Below are 24,206 nucleotides of genomic sequence, written 5' to 3' on the forward strand. Positions count from 1 at the left end.
AAATACTCCAGACAAATGTGAAGTGCTGCTAACATCTGTTATGTGTGTGTGTGGGGTGGAGATACAGATTCTATAAAGAAATTTGTGGCTTAGATGAAAGGAGGAGGTTGGGGCAGAGAAAATTCTGATTTTGGTCATTATGACAGTTAACAGTCACTCAGTAATATTCCTCACCTCTGAAGGAACCAAAATGCTCCCCTAATTAAAAGAAACAATAAGAATTTTTCCCACAACATGTGTACATTTTTCTCTGAATAAACATGTTCAAGGAATGTAAAAGTTGGGCATTAGTAATTACCTTATAAGATCAGTACACAAAGCAGTGTGGTGTGGTGGTTAATAGTATTGAAGTAGTATCTGAGAGACCCGGGTTTGAATTCCTACTCATTGTCGTGAAAGGTCACTGGGTGACCTTAGACCAGTCACACTCTCTCAGCCTAATGTGCCTCGCAGGGTTGTTATGAGGATAAAACAGAAAATAATGATTTAAGCTACTTTCAGTACCCTTTGGGGATAAAGGTGGGGTACAAATGAATTTAAAAAATTAAAATCTAGCTTGCTAGCTGTCTGAAAATTGACCATAATCAAGTGTTTCTGGAAAGTTCAGAAGAAGTTCAGTTTCTGGAAAGTTCAGAAGCATATGATGGTTATGACTGCTGTAATATCTTTTTGTTCTTTAAAATCTATTAACTAAAGCCTATGGCCAAATAACTCCGTCTAAGTTGTTTTATCAATTTTTTATTAGTGGAAATTGAAGAAAACAGTATAATTGAGAAATATGTGGCATCTCAGAGTGGCGTGGGCACAGAAGCTAAATAATTGAGCCTCTTTTTGGTGTGTCAGTTCCTAGCTGGGGCCCACCAGTTATATTCCAAGAGCCACACCATTATTACTTCATGACAATTAGGTTGCCAGTCCCGCCCCCTCACAAGCCACTGGCAGGTAGGTGGATAGGGTTGCCAGATTCAGGTTTAGAAACTATGGGAATTTAGAGGTAAAGCCTGGGAAAGATAGGAACCTCAGCAGAGCACATCCCCCAAAGCATTCATTTTCTCCAGAGGAACTGATCTCTGTAGTCTGAAGATTAGGGGATCTAATTCTAGGGGATCCTCAGGTCCCTATGGCATCCCTATGACAAATCTGCATGACTTCTGTTCTGGAATCAGTGGGAGACTGCATATTGACACTATTGAAAATCCTCTTATTGAGGGATGTAAAAGAAGTTGCATAGAAGAGATACAGGAGTTTTTTTAACGCTGGTCCCAAATTCCTGGAATAAATTAATATGTCAGTTAACCTCCTTATTACCATTTAGAAAGAAATTGAAAAACCCATTATTTGGGGCAGACATTTTGGATTAATCTGGTGATGTTTACCCTTTTTTAGTTCTCTTTAATGGGTGCTACACTTTAGTTCTTTTAGCTTTTACTGTTTTGTTGGGTTTTTAATGGCTTTCTATGTTTTCTGAAATTCTTTATGTTGCCTCAAACCTCTTTTGACTGGTGGAATAAAATGGATCAGTTTGTGTATAGGCTGTATGTATGTATATAAATTGACATTAACAGTAACATACTTTTCTCAAGAAACTAGAGGGCGAGGGTGATTTTTGCATACCCCAGCCACATGCCCGGTGCAATATGCACACCCCCTTGTAGCTCCACCACTGGGTGGGAGCTAAATATATATTGTGATCTTTGTGTTATACCAAATATCATAATTGCATGTAAATCAATTTCTTTCTTTAGATTCCAAAGATAAATGTATAGTAAATCAATTAGGCCCTTTCTGCATGGGCCAATAAACCTGCATCTGTTCTGCGTTTCCCCCCCCCCCCCCAACCTGGGTTTTTCTGTGATTCTTTAATTGTAATGCCGATTGCAGCTGCTCGTGAGCTAATGGCTGCCCTGGTAAGTGATTACTACCTGGTGTTTAAAGGTCCTCCCTGCGCATGTACGCAGCGTGGGAGGTGAGGTTTTTTTAAAAAAGAAACACCTCCACGCAAAGGCACGATGGCAGCCCACATTGTTCCGTTGGCTCCGTTCACTGCCTGCACAGAATCATGCAAACGGGACAGCAGGAGACCGGGTTACTTTATCCTGCCTGCAACCCATTCTCCCGGTGCTGTGCAGAAGGGGCCGTAATCTGCCAGTATCTTATACTGACTCCTTCATCTTAATTCAAATATTTGTTTAAGAAGTAAATGTGTTTGTGTTGTGTATGATTGTGTTGGGATGGTTGTATTATTAATATTTGGGTTTTTTTAAAAAAATAAAACCCTTTAAAATCGTCCTAAGCTCCAACCAAAGGCTTTTTCACGTCCCTGCATTGTTTTGAATGGTAATAATAAAAAACCATATGAAAACACTATTAACTAGGTAAGCTTTAACAGATGATATTTTTCATTGTGTACATATACTGCCGCAGCACTTGGCTTGTGAGTACTTGTTTTCTGTATGTCACACACACACACACACACACACATACACTCAATGGTACATAAGTAGCACGTTTTGGGAAAGAAGCAAACACATACATTTGCATTAGGAAGCCTCAAGGATATTCAGGATGTTCCAAGCATGTCAACAACACGTCTCACATGAACAGCTTAACATGCAGGGGGTGGGGGAAGGGATACGTTGTTCAGCATATTCTTTGTGCGTGTGGTATGCATGTACTTCTCAACCTGCCAACACCCACATATTGGAAACAACACAGGATACAAGCTCCATGCAAGGAAAACTTTCATATTAATATAAAAATTTACTAGTTGGGCTACTTTTCTGGTTGGCTACATTAGGTTGTTATTAGTGGACTAATCTGGAATCATTGCCAACCTCCAGGCTGAACAGTCATATTCACTAATGGAGACCAGAAACATCAGCAATAGGTATGCTTTGGGGAATAGTGAAAAAGTAGTACTTTTAAGCATATGGGACAGGTCAAGGATAATAAGAATGCAATTAGGAAGCTTGAAACAATCTTGATTAGCAATCATTTAATAATCTTCCCCAGTAAAATTATATGTTAGGAAATAGTTTTGCAAAGGAGGCACAAAACCAGAAAGCATTGACAGGAATATTGTAACATGTACAGTCATTGTTTTGTGCAATCCAAAACCATTTTTTCTATAAGACTTCAAGGGCAGGGAGGCGTATTCGTTAAAAGACTGCCCATTCATTAAAAGGTTGGGCTCTCTCCCAAAGCTATACTGGGGGGGGAAGGGAGTCAGAATTAGATGTCAGTTTGTTCTGATATTGTCATATGAACTTGAGAGATGTACCACAGGCAAAAAATGTCTGTAGAAAATTGATTACTGATCATCACAACAATATTCAGAATGAAGAATTGTATGGATGCCTTATGAATCTTTCACAATATCTAAAATGTCAAGGCTATTCTGAAATAAAAGAAGGTTGTAGTTTATAACTAGGATCAAAATAATAAATGGACTATTATTATAAACAACACTTTACAGCTACAATTCTTTAGCAGGTTCAAGTCTAGCAAAAATTACACCCCAGCATGGCACCAAGAATCCGAGATCAGTGTACAGCTCTGACCTCAATACAAGGTCTTCCAAGTCATAGGAGTGGAATGGGAAGTTAAAATGCCTTTGGAGCAAGCTGAGACAAGAAGCTCCTGTTGTGCTAGCAGCACTGCCATGACTGCTCAGCTCAGACCCAGGCAACAGTGACAATGACAATAGGTGAATTTATACCTGTGGTCATAGTTGCCATGGGCCAGGCCCAAGCCATGAAGCCCCATTGGCTCGGCTAGAGCTACGGCCACTTGGCCCAGTTTGTTCCTGGCTGCCAGTGGCTTTCATGGCAGCTGCCTATCAGGGACTTTCCAGTATGTTTAGTATGGGCCTGCCATTGCAGTGTAGTAGGATTTAGGGATTAGCTAAGCAAGGTACAAGTTTGGAGCCTCCAAATGTCAGAGACTTCTAAATAAGAAAAATAAAGCTGAAAGTTTTAGTTAGAATTCATTTTTTTTAGTTTTCACCTTTGTTTACAGACAAAAATAAAGTATGCTTCAGAATAATGTCTGTGAGAATAATGAAGTGGGGTTTTTTTTCCATATGGAGCCTCTTAAAATGACATCACTCATGGCCTTGCTGTGTCTTAATCCATTCCTGAGGTCATCACAGTATACAATAATAATCTAATGACCCTCTGGAACTTCTGTGGTTCTTTTCACTACTCATGCACATTTTAAAACCACAGCGTCTTCAACTATCCCCCACTTTTATGGGACCATCTACCTAACACAAATAACTTCATTCTTTTTGACAACACCTTGTAGAATACAGGCCCTGCCATCTCAGACATTGGGGGGGGATCACTCTTTCCCATCCACCTACTCTTCCTTATATTCTCTTTAGATACAATATTCTCTTCAGAGTATTTTGCTCTAAAATATTCCACTGCCTGAAGCAGAATCAGTTATTTTAGTTCTGTTAAGTCCCTCCCCCCTCCTTTTTAGGGGGAATTGAGAAATTGTTGTAAGTAATTGAGTCTCTCTGCATATTAATGAGTTTGAGGAAAGGGCTGCAGGAAATGTTTTAAAAGAGGAGGAAAGCAGCAGCGCACAGGCAGAGAGCAGCTGAAACTGATGGGATTGCAATAGCAGCAGCAACAGCAGCCAAGAGAGCAGCTCCTAGGCACTCGCATATCCTGGCAGCACCAAGTTTGTCTGGCCATTGCATCTGATCAGAGAACAGAAGCACAGAGGAGAAAAGAGCAGATTATTCAAGGGAGATCTAAGCAAACATCTCTTTAGGTACCTGAGACCTTTTTATCATGAAGCTCTTCACAGTCGTTTTTCTCTTAGTATTCATTGCAATCTGCTTTACCAGCATAGAAGGTAAGTTACAGGTTATTCACAAACCACCCGTTTCACCACCTTTTCTTGTTTGGTTTTCACTGCTTTTTAAAATCTTTGGTTGAAATGTATCACTGTACTTGGAAGAACTGACTATTTGAGCTAATTTATAAATAATGAATCAAATACTTAAAAAAAACCTAAAAATGCAGGAAAAGCAGAAGTTTCAACACAACCCTAGTTAGTATTTTAATTTCCTGAACGAAAGTGCTGAAGGATTTATTTTGCTGGTGCTTATTCTGGTATGAACTCCTTTAGAATGAGGAATTCATATGTGTTAATGGAAAATGTCAAAGAACAAACTTATACTTGGATTCAGTACCCTGTAAAAATTGATATCACATTCACAGTTCTGTATTTTAATTTGCCTAATTTTAATCTGAGGGATTTATTTTTTGCTAAAGATCAAAGGCTACTTTAACAATTTTAATGTAGAATTATGGAAGATTCTGAATGTACTCTACGATTTATTTTAAAATATTTGTCTAAAGAGTACAGGAAAATATTAGTGTGAGTCATCCTCAACCTTCAGATTTATATAATGGCTTCACTATTTTATTGTGCTTTTTCTTAGTTTTCATGAAGTTTGATCACAGCAGGTGAAGTTTTAAGAGAAGTTTTGTCATATGCCTTCTAACACCAAGGATGCAATTCTGTACACATGCATTTGAACTACGTGGGTTTTGCTTTTGAGTGGACATGCATAGGATTCAATTGCATATCCTGTTGACTTAAGTGGAATATATACAGCCTACCATGCATAGGTCCACAATGCAGTGTCTTTGTTTTTTTATATTTTAAAAACAGTGAATATATTTTTAAAACAGTGAACATAGGTTGTTAAAAAAAACCCTCTTTCATGCCATTCTGCATGAGTTTCACTTTTTTCTGTAATTTTTATAGGCTCAGGAACTTGCTTAGGTTAAAGCAAGGAGTAAGGGGAATAGGAGGGGAATGATGTATGCTACATATTAAGCCATGATTTTAACCTACAAATGAATGAATATTTCTTCTTGTAGGATCAAAATGCAAATGTGCAAGAAAGGGCCCCAAAATAAGATTCTCCGATATACAGAAACTTGAAGAAAAGCCAAAGTATCCATACTGCAAGGAGAGAATGGTCATGTAAGTCCAGTATTTTGATTTGGCTTGCATCAAAAGAAATGTCTGCATCTGCTAATGTTTTCGGCTTTCTTAGATTTTATAAGAAATGAATGTGGTGATTATTTATTTATAATTAGTCTTATATACCACCCTTCCCCCGAAGGGCTCTGGGCGGTGAACAACACGATATTATAATATGCTAATACATTAGGCACACCACAGTGGGTAGATGATTTGAAAATGTATAATGTAATAAATCTGCTTAACCTGTAAATCACTAGAATGTGATACAAACTTTATAAGGATAGTTCAATCATTCCTAATAAATTGAATGACTTGAGCCATGTTTCCTGCCTTCTTGAGACTTTACTGATGCGACACTTACTTGTATCGAAGCAAGTAGCCCAGCAATGCTACTTCGGTGGACTGCTCAAATCCCATTATCTTCAATTAAATCTGCTTTACTATGTGAAGGTCCACAATCCTGTCTTCAATCCCTTGAGTTTTAATAAGCACAGGATTGTGCTGCACATGAGGCTCTCCTTTTCTGATCACTGGAGGAAGTGGCTTAAATAAATCAAAGCAGTTTGTCCTTGATATATAGATATACCTATCTCTTTGGAGACACGTTCTAACTTGCATTTCACTATATCAATTAAAAATATTAAACTTGGTTCATTTTGCAATGTCATTTGCTGGAAATGTGCCAATCAGAGTCTTAAAATGAAAACAATTATAGTTCTTCCTTGGGATGCTGACTTTGGAAGTAGTTACATAATAGATGTGTAACCAATTTGTTCTCTTTCTAGGAAAAGAATTCTATGGCTTGGTTCCATTGGAATGTTTCTGTGAATGGAAGGATTTCCTCTTACGGAATATGACTTTCTAGTCTGTCTCCTTCCACTACAGACCCCTATGAACATCATTGGGGGAGGGCATACAGAGGTGCAGCAGGAAGGGGGGGAGAAAAAGTCATTGTCCATGGGTGACAATTCTATGCTTTATATAAATGTGTGTGTTTTACTTTTAATAAGCTGGTTGAAAACAGTAAATCAAATGAGAGACATTAAAAAAGAGTTATTTTCAAGTAATACAGGGTCTTTGTTGTTTTGGATTGTGCTAGTCCTTACATGGTCCAGTGACAGTTTTCAAGAAATTGTAGACTGGCTAATAAAATGCCAAACAACCAATGGCTTGTTTTATCCTGGACTTGCATTTGTACTGTGTAAATCAGGACATACCTGAGGGTATAGAAGTGAATAAAATCCCAAGCAAATGATTTTTAAAAATTCCTGCATCCTATCACTTTATGGACAGCACATAAAGGACCACAGTACTTCTAGCAAACTTTAAAATGACTTCAGATGCCACTATACAGAATCTGCTGGTTTCAGAAATGAGAAATATTACCTTTTTAATGGTTCATACATGGACTGTAAAGCTGAAGAAGGCAAGAAAGGGAAATGTCCAGAGTAGAATGTTTGCCCTAATAAACTTGGTCATTAATTGATCACTGAACTGTTTTCACAACAGAAGCAGTCTCTCTCTGGCTTGAACTTCATATTGTTAGAGCAACTGAAGTTCCCAGTTGTCTATAAACATGAAATATGGTTACCTGGATGTTGGGCTAATGCCATTTGAGTCAATGTGCCATCTTGCACTGAAATGGAACATGTTCCAAAACCAAGGTATTTGTTTTATTCTCTGTGGTTGACAAAGTAATAGGAGCAGACTATGTTAGCCAAGCTAGTGTGAAAGCTGTGCAAGCAAACCAGGGTAATTTTCTATTTCAAGGTAACTTTTCTAAATACATCAGTTCTCCAATTTGGGATCCAACTGAACCCCAAGTAAGTAATTAAGAAATTCATGAGAGTCTCCTGATGGTATGTAGTTACTTATTTTCCCCACCTTAGGAGAAATGCTGCTGCTGAAGCTGCTATATAATTTGAAACACTGTCATGGGTGACTTCTTTCTTTTTTGTGTGTGTTTTTCCCACTATTGAAAATTGTGGTCCTGAAATTTCTTATACCCCCTAATAAATGATATCTCTTTTCTCAGTAAGGGATAAAGGGAATGTGTGAGATGCATTAGGATATATGCTAGAGGCATATATTTAATCAAAAATGCTTGACAGGAAATAATTAACAAACCCTAATGCCTTTGTCCTGGTTTTCTGCGTCAAAGAGCAGTGTCACCCCATAAAACAGGAATAGTACATGCAATATGTAGTTCTACCCACAGCACCTACAGAGAAGTCGTGCAAAGTACTGCATCACCTGTTGATCTAGGCAAGTCTTCTGTGCTCTCATTCTAGAATACTGACAGCACATGAACGCAGTGTAGCTTTAACTTAGTGCCTCGCCCTGAAACTGAAGCTTGGTGGTACCCTATATTCTGCTTTGGTATCGGTACTAAATGCTTGGATAATATTGATTACAGTAGAAATATTTATTGCATTGGCAATTGTCTAAAAACAACCTGCAAAAAAAAACCCTTGAACTTACATTATATATATTTAAAATTATAAATATGGGTTAAAACTAAGATTTTAATCTTAAAACAAAATTTAAATTTCACCAAATCTCTGTACCCAATAACAAAAGGATTACCAGGTCATTTGCAATCTGATTTTTCTGGTGGCATATGGAAAAGCACAACTCTTTCACATATATATGGATCGATGTTGGACAACAAAAAATTAGTTTCTTGTGATTTGTCATTGCTAGAATTTTGGGATGAACTTACTTCTTCAGCCATCATCAACCAAGCAGTCTAATACATAGTGCATAAGATCTTCCAGCACGCCAATTCCACAAATACAAAGGCAGAGAGAGAGAGAGAGAGAGAGAGAAAGAGAAAGGAATATGCAGGAAATTATCGCTATGCATCACTGATAGCATGGAGTAAAATCTCAAATAGGAAAAAAAACATCCATAATGTTCAGACTATAATATTCACTAAATAAGGTGTTCTACTATGGTCCTTACAAAAAATTGAACCGAGTTACTTTTGACTATATAATGATATCCCTGTCTATCACTGCATTCTTGTGATATATCCAGTCACAAAGGTCATGTTCCATCCCCCTTGGGATTTTTTTTTAATAATATTGATTGTAGAATCAGAGCAGAAACTACAGCAGAAGATAGTTCTGATCAAGTCACAAATCCAGCATTATGTTGACAATTAATGACTAAAGATATGTATCCAAAGACTATTTCAGAGAACAGTGATATCAGTGAAATCTTTTAAATCTATGAAAGGACTAAGCTTCTAAGTAATCAGGGAAATATATTCACATATTTTAAAATGGAATAGCTTCTCACAAGTATAGATTATATCATCCTAGTGGCAATCTGTTTCATTTTCAAAACATTTCTCAGTGAATTCTTACTTCACTTCAATTGTTTTGGAAGTTTTGCATTTGACCTCCTTTAGAAGTAATCCAACTACCGAAGATTCCCAAGATTCTGATTTGATACCTATGCTGACATTCTTAAACTATCTTAAAGGTAGTTTCCACTTTCCAAACATTATAAGGATCAGATTCCTGATGTATACATTTGCAGTCTCTTGATGGATGTAAGTGTAATAAAACATATACATTACATGTAAATATATTCACACATTTCATGCTGAGTTTCAGATGATGAATATACCAATTTATCCTATAACTCAATATGCTTTTATAACCAATTGCAATACATTAATTTTACCATTGTTGTATACAGTTTTCTAGTTTCAATTTCATCTTCCTTATCGATTCCTTATCAATTCCCAATGCATATGTACATTGTACAAAAAACAATTTGACTCAATCATTCAGCTACATAAATGATATTGAGCACAATGTGTAATACTGCACATTAGTAACAAGCAGTGCATCAATACTGCTTCGCAAATACTATCACTTAATTTGAAACCCCCAAATCCAGAGAGAAATTCAGATGTGGAAAATTTCATAAGTATCCCCAGGGGGAAATCACATGATTTGCTTCAGTGAGCTTTTCCTCCCCTTTGCTCTGGATCATTGCATTTCTCCCATGGCTCTCTAGGTCAAAGTGGTCTTGTTCAATAGGCTTGCACAATGAAGCTGTAAAATTAGGCTACTAAGGATTCTGTAGGAGTTCATATTTGCTTTCAAAACCAGGGAGGGTTCTGAGATTCAGAATTAAAGGACAGTTTATTTTTGTGTGTGGGGAGTTGTTTATCTAAACACTTATGAATTGCATCCTGTGCCAAAGAACAGCGCTCACAGAGAGGCAGAAATACTGAATCAATAACATCCATAGACCATCATCAAAACAGAATAAAAATAAAAAGTACACACTAATCAGCAGGTTTTTTTAAAAAAACACTCAGCATGCAGCAGCAGTGTTTATGAAAGAAGTAGTCTATTAGTCTGGGGATGATTTGCTCAACAGAAATGTTTTCAACTTCTGATGAAATGAGGGGACCACATGGACCTCTCTGGGAAGTATTGTCCACAAGATATTTTTCCAGGATAATTAAGACACATCAATTCCAGAATTTAGTTTCCAAGGCCCATCCCTTATTATTTGGACTAGATATGGCAATTCATTGAGTTGGCAACCTCTCTGTGCTTTAACTTTCTGTTTCCTGTCTAATCCCACTACTACTTAGATATCATTACCCCACCACCATTTTCTCATCACTGTAATGTAACTTTTCTGTTCACGTGGATAAAGAAAACATGGCAATGTCCTTATAGGTATTCATGTTACATTCAAAATGATATCAAACAATCCTGGCTTCTTGCCAGGGAAAAGCTGAGGCTCTGGACTTTCTTTACTTGATGATGCAAGCACATGGTCTCGATGATCACCTATCTAAGACCATGTAATCAATATACTAATTATCCATATTGTGAGTTGTCTTCATCTGGCTGAAAGAAGAACTGGCTATCTTGGAACAATACAATAGTACATTGTAGTATGTATTCCTCATCTGTGTCTGGTGACAGGATTTGTTTCCCCTTTCATATATATGAAGCCTTTTAGGTGACCTTTGACTAGTAATGGCTCTTCAGAACTCTCTCAGCCCCACCTACCTCACAAACTGTCTGTTGTGGGGAGAGGAGGGGAAGGATTTGTAAATTAGGTGAGTGAGCTATGAAATGGCAAATGCAGTTCAATATAGCAAAATGTAAAGTGATGCACATAGGAGCAAAAAATCCAAACTTCACATACACACTACAGGGGTCAGTGCTATCAGTCACAGACCAGGAGAAGGATTTGGGCATCTTAGTTGATAGTTTCATGGGAATGTCAACTCAATGCATGGCAGCTGTGAAAAAGGCAAACTCTATGCTGGGGATAATTAGGAAAGGAATTTATAATAAAACTGCAAAGATTGTCATGTCCTTATATATAAAGCAGTGGTGCGACCACACACTTGGAGTACTGTGTGTTCAGTTACCCACATCTCAAAAAAAAGGATATATCGAAGAGATAAATGAAAAAAAAGTGCAGAGAGAAGGGCAATGAGGATGATTGAGGGATTGGAGCACCTTCCTTATGAGGAGAGGCTGCAGCATTTGGGACTCTTTAGTTTGGAGAGGAGACGTCTGAGGGGGGATATGATTGAAGTCTATAAAATTATGCATGGGGTAGAAAATGTTGATAGAGAGAAATTTTTCTTTCTCACAATACTAGAACCAGGGGGCACACATTGAAAATGCTGGAGGGGGGGGATAGAATTAGGACTAAGAAAAGGAAACATTTCTTCATGCAACTTGTGATTGGTGTTTGGAATATGCTGAGATTGCAAATGCTTTAGCAGACCAGGTGCTCAGGAGCAGCAGCAGCAGAAGGCCATTGCTTTCACATCCTGCACGTGAGCTCCCAAAGGCACCTGGTGGGCCACTGCGAGTAGCAGAGTGCTGGACTAGATGGACTCTGGTCTGATTCAGCAGGCTTGTTCTTATGTTCTTAACCCCCTTTTAGGCTCCTTGGGGAGATAAATCCAAATTCTTCTTCTCATGAACCTAGTGTGATATTTCGAGGCAAAGAATGGATGCCTCAGCTAGCCAGAGTAAGCCTGTTAACTGATGCTAAAGTACAAGTTCACAATTGTAGCTCTGTGGCTGAGGAAGAAAACTGTTACTTCCCTCTTGTTCCTCCTCTTCTCTGGAAAAAAAAACATGTGCCAGAATGGAACTTTCATGTGAATGTTAGGGGGTGGGTGTTCCAACTTCCCTCTATGCTAACCAGTGTACCAGTGACCTCCTTTCGTGACAGGTTCTTACAAATGAGTAAAGTCCCATAAGGTACGGAGATAGCAATTTCACAGTCAACTTGCATACACAGTTATGTCTCCATTACATCAGTAACCCAAAGCTGACAAAGGGTTTAGAAACGTGTATCAGCATAACAAAAGCCTTGTGAGGTTTTCCTGCCCAAGCATTGCCTGCCAAGGACTTAAGTCTGGGCCTCAGAATTTGCCTGCCTGATGGGAAAACCAAACAGCAGTATACTCTCAGAAGAAAGATTCCAGCAGAAGCTGGATGTTGAAAGGCTGTCAAGAAAACAATAACAAGCTTTTCTAGGATGGGTATGAGAGAGACGTGCGCTCCAGACCTTTAGAAGTGCAGCCAGATTTGGCAGTGGAAGGAAAAGGCAAAAGCCGTGAGGTACAAATGTAAATGAATTGCCCATTAGGAAACTGTACATTCTCACAGAAAATCAAGAAAACATGCACGACTGAGCCTTTTGCTTCAGAGTTGGATCCTCAGTTATAAAAAAATTCTTGCTGTTTTTCTGTTTTTCAGGTTCTTTGATTGTGTACTGCTGGTTTCTCCTTAGTGCACATTTCCTTTACCTTCAGTTCTTTTGTCTGTTTTAATGTTTTCTGTATTTCATAGCATTTCATTTCAATTCGTATTAGTTAATTAACTGCTCCAATTGATAGGGCATTTCCTTGGTATAGAATTAATGCAGTATTTTAGAAACAAATATTTCATGAAGACATCATATTATGAAAGTGTAATATCCTGATATCATTTTTTCACTTTATTAATTTCCCCCAGATTTGCTAATGAATTATAACTTTGCTGGAATTGTGGTAATACAAAATCCCTAAGGAATTTTATATCAGTATAACTATGCAAATATAGCCCTGTAAAAGTTCCTCAAAATGTACACGCTTAGAATCTTGTGTTTTGTCAGACAGACATTGTAGTTCAGCGATGGAATGCATTACTTTGCTGTTAAGAGGTTCCACATTCCATCCCAGGTAAAGATGTTTAAGAGAACAGCTGGAAAATATTTCTGATCAGACCCCGGAGAGCTGGGTATAAAAGTTGCTGCCAATCATGTTTGAAAGTAGTGAGCTAGAATACTTATTCATCTGACTGTGTTAGATGTGAAGCTGTGTTGTATTTTAGGCAGCCTTCCAACAAAAATCAAAGGCAGTTGATAATGGAGCCTGAGTGAAGATCTCAGGGAGACAGTAGAACAAACCCATACACACTTATTCCTAGAGCCTAAGAAAATACCATGTCTGACCTAGATATAGTTATTGTTCTGCCATACCATATGTGGCTCTAGGTGAAACCACTCTGGCAAGCTAAGGAAATATTTTCTGACCTTCAGCTACATGGCTATCCATATGAGGCAGCACAGTGTCCCAGTTCTTACCCTGGCAGCTTCTGGTAGGGTGTACACCTGTTACTTTTGTATACAATGTATACAATGATGACCCAAATATACTACCAGACCGGGGGGGGGGGGGGATCTTACCAACATCTAGAGATAAACACTTGATCCGACTGTTCATGTGTATCACTACATTAGTTATGCCAAGGGAGAAATAAATCTACACTTTCCCTTCCCTCTCCAACTACCAACAATGCTATTAAACTATTGACACTCACTGTCAATTCAGACCGTCTTCATGAGCAGCACAGCAGGTGGACCAAAAACAAAACCTCTTTTTTGGAATGTCCATGAAAAGTCCACATCATTCCCCAAGTCCAGTACAATATAAAATAATACAATATAGATTTTAAATATCGGTATGCTGAAGAAATCCTATGTTATAGCTCCTTTGATCAAGCTGCTGTAGATTCTGCTATCACATAAACATTCATTCCAGACATGCTGACAACTTGTTTTTAATTTCAGTGTCACCATGAAGTCACGGTTCAGAGGAGGTCATCAGTATTGCTTACATCCCAAACTCCCAAGTACAAAAAGATTACTTAAGTGGTACACAGTATGGAAAGAGAAAGAGAGGTGGGTAATGATCATAATTAGCACAGGACTCCTGGTTTCTGTGGAATAAAAGTTGTTGGTTTTTTGTAATCAGGTGAACTTATTTAGAAGGGATGTCCCTTATGACTTGAATGGTTGATCAACAATTATAGTGCAAATGTGATATTGCTGCAGGTTTCCTCTTTGCAAATATGGGTCGAGTATAACAAAGGAGAAAATACTGTAATATCAACTTAGATCTCAAATTTTAAAAACTATAATATTTCAACTATAAAATTTCAACACATCAGAGGACTTGTATTTCCATCAGATTTTTTCAGATTTCAGGAGTATAGTTTCGTGTAAATGGCTGCGTGTAGATCCAATTCAGTTTAGCATTTTAGGTAGTGAACAGCCAGATCTGGCAGCTTGTTGAGACAAAATATTATAGGTGGAGATGAGCTGAAGTAAGCAAGTACCTCAAATACATGATTTACTTGACTGAAGAGGTCTATGGCTATCTGCAGTTGGAGTGGCCTGACAGGCACTTTCTTGAACTGCATGGTTAGTATGCAGTACAACTGAAGAGAGCGGCAAAAGCCTTCCTGTTGCTTTTGGCAAAGCCAGTGTGGTGAAGTATGAGTCTGACTAGAGTGCAAATCAGTTCTCAGGTAATGCAAAACCCACAGGGTGACCTTGGACCTCTCATTTTCACACAGGGCTGCTGTGAGGATAAAATGGGATATACTCAATATATGAAGGAAAGGTGATACAAAGGGTGATATATTCGAAATACATTTTAGGAATCTTATCAAAACCAGCAGTAATGGTTTGGAGATTTGCAGGATAGTAGAAGGCTCTTACTCAAATCTTGGGGTAGTAATGCAGTTTATCCCTAGACTGAAGATGTTTACTTGGAAACTTTAATGGAATTCAATAGAACCCGTTGTTTTTCTCCTTTCCTCCTACGTCATACTGACAGTTTTGTCTGACTATCTGCCAGTGTTCTTGAAACAGTTTTTTAGGAGTTGGAGAGAAAATGGGTTGTCCGGCTAAATGTCAGCTATTATGTAACCCAATTTTTCCTTGTTTATTTTTAAGAGTAACCATTAAAACAAAGGAAATAAAGACTCAATAACTTATGTTTAAGTAATGTTAACAATCTGTCATTAGGATTACAAAAAGCAAAATACAAAAAAAAATTAACCCTGCTTGGACAAATGTCCAGATTCCGATGTCCTCCAATTGAAATGCTGTTTGGGGCCTGTAGCTGAACTCTTGATTTCTGGCTAAGCCAAAGCTATGATGTGAACTCTGTTTCTTCCTAACAGCCACCGCCCCTCACACCGCCATGGCCCCCCCCACACCCACACGATCCAAATTCAAACAGGTAATGATACATTCCCCATTCAGACAACTCTGCTGTTTATCCAGAAGTCTAAAATGTGCTTTTCAGTGTCTCATTCAACAACACAATAAAGTTTGAATGTCACTCCTACATTTGAAAATATGAGTTATTCATCATTTGTCTTTATTTCTATAGAAACAGAACCGACTGGAGATGAGGAAGATTCCTGTGTACTTAAGTCCTGGAATCATGTTTTTAAAAAGAGAGTGTAGACTTCTTATTGGCATGGGTGTCTAGTCCTTTTACTTCTAAAGCGTATCCTCCATCTCCAAAAGTGTGGACTGGCCATACTTATGCAGAGCTGGAAAACACTCTGCTCATGCCCTGTTACATTCCTTTTAAATTACTGCTTGGGTTCCAAAGCAGAAAAAAAGCACTGCAGTCTTGCGATTAAACCTAATCTAAGTTACATTAGACTTAGAATCTATACCTTGGGAAAGAACTTTAATTATATGGATTCCTTCCATTCAACCCACCAACAGAATTTTAAACAGATACTTTCTTTAAATTTATTAAATGACAAAAAGAAACCAATGACCTAAAGCCTAAAAGAAAATCACATTACATAAAAATGAAAAAATACACACACGAGGCCCCAATTTCCTCTGCACCAAATATAAACCCACTTAAATGTTTACTGTATGTTTCCTACTTGGAGTCAAAATAAAAATTAACTTGTAATTGGTATCATTAAAACAATTCACACTTATCTGTCTGATATCCATTTCCTTCCTGAAAACTACAAATCATTTATTCATTTTTTTTCTGTTTTACACAAAAAGTCCTTCAAGGGTTTCCAAATATCCATAAATTTAGATAAGTTATTTTCTCTAATCAAAGAAGTAAGTTTTGCCATTTCTGTCAGTTCCCAGCTCCATCAGTGTCACAAGCTAATCTTCTGTTGTAGGTGTAGATGAAATTTTTCCATTTTTGCACATATAATGTTCTTGCTGCTGATACCATTTTTTTCCAAACAGAAGATACTTTTGAGGATTGTTGTTATGCTCAAGAAAATAGATAATAAACCAAATCTTATCTGGCTTTCTGGCATTTCATTTCCCCTCAAGAATCACATTATTCCATAGTTAAATATTAGCTACATATTGCTCCCAGGTGGCAAAAAAGAAAGACTCAGACTTATGGTTTAGTTTAGCAAAATTTTATTAATTATTAAATGTTACATAGCTGGACTTACTGTCTCCCCTTTAATATGGATTCCCTAAGAGGCTAGCCAACAGGTTCCCTAGCATAGACAGCCCCACCCTAGCTCAAAGCTCAGAATGATCAAGCAACTCCTCCTCCCTTCTTCTTGGCTTGTGTGCTAAACATACTAGACACCAACACTGTTACCCTATGCTGATCATGTGCAAGTTCAGATGTTCCCCAGTTCCGTCATTGTCTGGTTTAGATCAGCACTCTGCAACTTTAGATGCCTTAGGGTGCTTGTCAGTCAACTGAACTATAGCACCTGACCTGGCTAATTCTATAGACCTAAATTAGGGACCATCGAATTTCAGTTAAGCTCAGGCCTATTTGGAAAACACACAGTGTAAAGCAGGGAGGGGGGAGGCTTCTCCCCCAACAAATTTAAGAAAAACTCCCCAAACTTTATCAAGATTTATATTTCTCTGGTAATCTGAGGTTAGTTTTCTCCAATTAGATCAGAGTTTTCTCAATTTTCTTAAATAATTTTCTAAATAACCTTTTTTGGCTTAATAATCATGAAATCATCATTATAGTTATCAAGATACTTTACATTCTTCTTTTAATCTGAGGTACTTTTTCCATCTAGATTATAAATTTTTCTCGGTTTTTTTAATGCAAATTAAGATCACCTTGTACCGTCTCAACATTTTTAGAAAACAAAAAACGTCCATAATATTACCAAATTTTCTAAATATGTACATTAACAAGAACCTATTTGATCACTTGACCCACTGAATGCCCTCTGGAAAGAGCTCTAGCAGCAAAAATCCATTATTCAGGGGCTGGGGGATAGAGACACGTCTATGCATGGGAATATTATTGGACTGAATGTCATATGGGCAAAGATGACTGCAGAAACAGTGAAAGAAATCTATAGAAAAGGACATTAGAAATGCAAGAATGCTACTTGCTTTGTTTTTTTCCTAAATTATTTGCACTCCCATATAAAAGTACTTATTCAAAATCTTATTGCTGCAAACCTAAAGTCAATCATCATGGGGGGCGGGGGGGAGACAGTCAATCAGGTCACAAAAAACCAGAATGGATTATGAAAATCTACAGCAGCATTTGGTCAAATCAAACAACAAATGCTGACCTGGATATACTTGTATTGCATGAATTATTGCATGAACTATTCTGGTTCATATGCTACTTGAATAGGCTGACCAGATGTCCCGCTTTTGGCGGGACCGTCCCACCTTTAAACAATTTGTCCCGTGTCCTGCAGGTTCTTCAAATTGTCCCGATTTTGAGGAGGCTGCCGCACTGCCTTCTGGGGTGCAAGGCAGTGCGGCAGCCTCCCGCGCACCCAGCCGCAGGAGCACACTGCCTTCTGGGGCTTGCCGTTTGCCACCCTGTGACCGCATCCCCCGTCCCAGATACTTGAATGTATTCTGCAAACATGGCTCCTGTTCTATAAATTTTGTTTTGGACAAGGCTTAGTGATTGTGCAGAGGATAAACTGGTAGCTGACTTCCTATGGGCACAGAAGCAAGAGCTTTGATATGTGCTGAACAAGGCCAATTCACACGAATGTGTCAAATGAAAAACAACTATGGTCCATTTTGTTTCAATTTATACGTATCATTGTATTGTCGAAGGCTTTCACGGCCGGAATCACTTGGGTGCTGTGTGGTTTCCGGGCTGTATGGCCGTGTTCTAGCAGCATTATGAAACAATGTCTCTACGTATCATATTAAGATTGTTTGCTCCAATCCTGGGATCACCCCACTAGTACAGCTGCTATGTTTTTGCAGATGTGAGATTATGATGCTTTCAGAGTAGCATTCAGGTGTGTGTTTTTAAAAAATCCAAAGTACATTTCCCTGAGTAAAACATTTCTATATTTGTTCACTGCACCTGAAATTCCAGAGAAGCATCAACATTTATTGTGTTACACTGGCACACGGATTGTCTGGCTGGACATTTGCATGCTGGTGCAGGAATTATTTGAATTTTAATTAACAATGCAGCTTCAGTATTCCTTAAAAAACTCACCCAGCGTGATTGACCAGAGATCACAAAAGATGCTTGCTGTGAAACAGAGAGGTCAAATCCTGCTTCTCTGGTTAAAAGCCAGTCTATTGATAATAGCAACACCCTTGCTTTCTTATATAGCTCAGCACTTTGGTATGAATAGAGGGTTAGGCAAATAACTATTCTCTTCAGTATCAGGGCTTATTGAACTTCAGCGCACCTGCCCTGGAGTGAAACAGCAGAAGCAGATGAACTAGTTAGTAGTGGGAACAAAGAGCCTGAATGCTTGCAAGCTTCCCTTGTAATACAAGCTTAGGGAACAGACAAAGCACTAAATGCATGATCTACAGAATTCAATCTTGCGTCTTAAAGGTCAATAAGGATTTTGCCAGGAGAAGCAGGACACAACCCACAGATTCGCTTTTAATACTAGATGTGGGGGGGGGGGAGGAGTTTAAAGATAAACATAATGGAACTCTACATGACTTTTACCCAGAAATAATACTGACCTTAGTTATGATCAATTTGGTTTATATTCTTTGGACGATGCAGTATCTGGAATTTTTCAATGTCTTTACAAAGGAAAAGTTAAGCACTTTATTTCTGAAATATTTCAACCAGAGACATTGTTTCATAAATTGTTCCAGGACTTTTCAATAGTTAAAAACATGTGGCTGGATCACAGACATCTTTCCTGTTTACACTTAGGAGAAGGCAAAAGGGATGGAAACCCGTAGCTCATGAATATTTTGGTTTTGCTTATACCTGTTTAAATTCAAAATTATGCTGCTGAGATCAGAAGCCTGACTACAGCCAGAGTCATAGTTCATTTGCATATTCTTTTTGCTTTACCTGGTCTAAGGTTGCCAACTCCACCCTCAGAAATTCCTGGAGATTGGGGGGTTGGGGGATGTCTTTTCAAGCAGGATTTAATCTAGAATCTATGGTATTCCAGTTTGCCTTCTAAAGCTACCATTCTGTTCAAAGAAACTGATCTCTGCAATCTGGGTATAAATTGTAATTTCAGAAGCTCTCCAGGTCCCTCATGGAGGTTGATAATCCCATCTAGTATCCGGAAGCAGGGAGAGCTGGAGCAGCTATTGCTCTAAGAATGAGAAAGTCCATGGACTTTGGTCTGGGAAGGACATGATAAAAATAAATCAATCAAACAAATAAGGTCCACATTTTGCTTTTGTGCTAAATTTTTGACTGGTGACATTAACTTAGCCACTCTTTCTCAGTGTCCCTGCTCCTGACTGCAGCCAGAGGATAATAGCATTGGCCTTCCATACACAATACTTACTGAGATAATGAACATAAAAAAATTTGAACATTTTAATTGCCTATAAATTCTTAAATATTATTTATTACACAACATTCCTCACTTAGAACAATGTAGGCTGATCAATCTGTTTCCCATAAGCAAGTTCCTCAGAATACCAATGGTACAGCCCCTTCCAACCCAGCGTTGCTGAATTTGTGCCCGGAAACTAAATTTACTGATGCTGAGATACATTTTCATATGTTTTCTGGATGTCTCATTATCTATGGAGGCCCAGGGTGGGGGACATGGGACATGGACAATATATACCCCACTTAAAATGTTCCCTTCTCACTGGACACAGTGTCTAACAGATTTCTCTTTGTGATTCACCTCTGAAGATTTCAGCTTCAGATGCAGGCGAAACGTTAGGAACAAGATCTACCAGACCACAGCTACACAGCCTGGAAAACCCACAACAACCAGTAGAATCCAGCCGTGAAAGCCTTCGACAAAATATGCAAATAGACCATAACTTGTCAGATTTAGGAAGCTGGCACATTTGTATTTTGATATTAAGATTCCTGAGAGGTAATGGGGGGTGGGGCGTGGAATGGGATGATGAGTGTCTGAAAAGCTTGTTCTCTTTTTTTATCTCTACAGGGTTTATGAAGAGTAAGAAGGTAAAAGGATAATACAAGAAACAAGATTGTGTGGTAGACGTAAGGAAAGGATGGACAATGGAGGAGATAACTTCTCACAAGACATGACACAAATATTATATTGTTATAAAGCACTTTTTACCAAGGATCACTTTTTACATTTTATAGCTACCAGATTTCACGTAGATTTCATACATTTCCCTCTTTTGAAGTGAGAAATATGTCATAATCTTCATTTTAAAGGGTGTGGGTTTTGGGGGATTTTTTGTTTTCTAGTAAATGAGTATATTGAAAGCTGTTCATTTATCACTGATTGGAGACTGGGCTTTATAAGCTCATTCAGTGAACCATAATTTGTACACACACACACACACACACACACACACACACAGTGTTCTAAAATTACATCTCTTTTTTGGCATTGCGGTAAATTCCTATGCCAATGTGAAGGTTTCGAATGGCAGAATATATCTCTTTTCTGTAGGGGTTGGGGGGAAGTTAACTATTTAGAATATTATATGTGGGATACAGTAAGTTTTCAGAAATAAATTTTTCAGTGGTTGTAAAATGAAATAAGCTGTTCACTTGTTAATCCTTGTGGAGGGTCTAACCGGGCAATGCTGTTCAATGTGCGGTAGACCTGTCCTCCGCTGTCCCAATGCTTTTCAATGGGAGTCCTCCAGGTGGCTAAGATTCTCTTATGCGTCTCTGCAGATCTTCAAAGATAGCTTCTCCAAAATAATATATATATATATATATATTAATATATATATATATATATATATATATATATATATATATATATATATATATATATATATATATATATATATATATATATATATATATATATATATATATTGCCAGAATCAGCACGTTTGGGTGCTGAAACGGTGCCTAGGATTGGAGCCTGCAAAGCAAATGTCCCAGGGCAATCTTCAGCAAATGGAGGCAGGGAGAATCCCTTCAGCTGCACTCAAAATGTCCTGTGAAAGTGAAGGGTGAAACTGACCAGAGAGCGAAACAGTTGGGTGGGAAAAATAAGACACCTCCTGAGCTCTGCATTCTGCACAGCCAAGCAGGGAACGTCTTACAGGTGGTTTAGGAAAAAAAACATGCACTTCAAAGTGTTTTCAAAAAAAGCGCCTTGATCTGAAATAAGGCATCCTGGGGATGTCTTGGTGGGAAAAGCTGTGCAGAATTCCTTAATAAGACATCTTCTTTAGGTCCTCAGGACGTCTTATTTGTGCTGTGCAGAACTGACTTGAGACTCTCAAAAATATATCTTTTTTACAGGAAAACCCTACTCTGATAAGGGAACAAATATATGCATTTTAGTCACAAAGCAATATAATTATTATGTAATACTTTCATTGGTAAAGAGTGCATTCCTCTTTTTAAAATGATAAATAACAAACTACCTTTTCAATTGTAAATATACTACAGGAGATTTCCCTATATTATCTTTCTGTATAATGTATTGTACTTCTAAATTATCATATGCTATTTAAATGTTTCAAATATTTAGGGAGTTGCATGCAGATTTCATATTTCTTTCTATGGCAAAAGGAAAAAATACAAAATAAAATACATTGAAAAGGGAAGATCATTGTGGTTTTTTTTAACTTGATTAAAACTTTGGAAACCCTATGTGTAGCAGTCTCTGTGTTATACTAGCCTTGACCACAAATGTGAACACAACAAATGGAATCAGCAGCACATCTCATAAATCATGACAGCAAGGAGATATAAGGAATAAAATAGTCGTGAACCTTCTCCTACATAAACAAAATCCATATAATGGGCAGATGTTGAAAAGAGGAGGTTTTAAAATGTGAATTTTTGTTTGTAAAGCCACAAGCCTCTGCAACTAGGACAGAACTTTTCAAGAGTTTGATGTCTAACATAATTTGCTTTGGCCTTACTACTGCATGCCTTCACCACTATCACCTGATCCAGACTTATTTGACAATTCTGGGGTGAGCTTGTTTCCCCATTTCTACTAGGTGTTAGTGTTCTACACATTACATCAGCAACCACGGTATGCCCTATCAGAAGCCCCATCATAACACACTACACATCATGAGAAACCATTACATTCATCCTCTCCTTCATTTGTGATGTAGACTAGCGATCAACTCACTACATGCCAAGAAATGGGAAAGACTACTGTGTTTAACCAATCTGGAAGCAAAAGGTCAAGAATGAATGTGGGCATCAGATATGAGCAACACCCAGTACTTCTTCTGTCTGTACTCATAATTGCATGTCATTGTGTGCCTTAAGGGAGGCAGAAACAAAGGTGAGGGTTTCAAGGGAAGCAAGTGCCAAAGGAAACAAAGCAAGCTGTGAAAACAATTTTTGGCTAGCATATCATCAGTCCTACAAGTACAATCCATTTTGAGAGCCTCATTTTCTCTGTACACTCCTTTCATTGTGTGGGAATTATTGATTCATTATAATAATGCCAATTTTGATTTTTTTTAAAGTATACCTCATGCATGGTGTTGCCATTTTCCACATTTTAGTCTCCAAAAGATTTATTCAACATGCTAATCCACCTAAACTCACCCTGCCAAGGAAAGTGGAAGAAGAAAGAAGCACGTTGCTATATGAACACAAATAGTCCCCCTTCCTCAGTCCCCTCTTTTTAAAATTATCTTGATGTTTATTATTGTCTCACTCTGTGTCTTTTAATTTCATATTGTGTATTATCTGGACTACATTCATTTTACAGTTATGTAATACCATGTTATGGTTTAATGAGTGGTTCAGATTAACTTCTGCAGCTGTACTAAAAGCATACTAACTGGGGAAGGGGAACATTCCTAGCCTTTTGTCAAGTTTAAGTACTACATGGAATTAGTAATGGGATACAGAACCTGTCACCACTTACATGTCACTTGTTCTTATATATTCTAAGGCAGGAGTGGCCAACATTTTATTAACAACTGCCTAGTGATTAGCCTTACTATCCAGATGTCCACTATGCCTCAACTTATTGGGAAGCCACTGGGACCCAGTTGTGAGGTGTGTATCGCTCTAGGAATTCATTAAGCAAGATTGTTATGAACAATCTTCTTTGCTCTCATTACCTTTCCATGGTCCATTGGTGTTAAAGCACTGGACCTGACCAAAACACCACGCAAGAATCTACAAAATAACTTACAACAAAAAAAGAAAATCCATGTAACAAAATTGGCATCAACTAGACAAATTTCCTGGCAATCTTGAAAAAGTAATTTTTTTCACACCTAAATTGTCCAGAGCCAGCTCAGATTAAATCATGTTATACTAGGGTAACCAACATCCAGGTGGTGGCTGGAGATCTCCAACTATTAGAACTGATCTCCAGGTGACAGTGATGTTTCCCTGCAGAAAATTGCCACTTTGAAAGTTGGACACAGTGGCATTATATCCCACTGAAGTTCCTTCCCTTCCCCAACCCCACCCTCCTCAGGCCCCACTTCCACTTGATTTATAGTAATAT

At 38.0% G+C, this 24,206-nt stretch overlaps 1 protein-coding gene across 1 annotated transcript; it reads left to right on the forward strand.

Moving 5' to 3' along the window:
• The first annotated feature begins 4,576 nt into the window (after positions 1-4,576).
• CXCL14 (C-X-C motif chemokine ligand 14) lies at positions 4,577-21,169 on the forward strand. Its single transcript, XM_048490800.1, has 4 exons — positions 4,577-4,866; positions 5,904-6,009; positions 14,134-14,244; positions 20,718-21,169. Exons 1-4 carry the CDS (start codon positions 4,803-4,805, stop codon positions 20,731-20,733), a joined length of 297 nt encoding a protein of 98 aa, XP_048346757.1. The 5' UTR covers positions 4,577-4,802; the 3' UTR covers positions 20,734-21,169.
• The last annotated feature ends 3,037 nt before the right edge of the window (positions 21,170-24,206 follow it).

Source organism: Sphaerodactylus townsendi, linkage group LG03 (genome assembly GCF_021028975.2).
Source record: "Sphaerodactylus townsendi isolate TG3544 linkage group LG03, MPM_Stown_v2.3, whole genome shotgun sequence".
Lineage (NCBI taxonomy): Eukaryota > Metazoa > Chordata > Lepidosauria > Squamata > Sphaerodactylidae > Sphaerodactylus > Sphaerodactylus townsendi.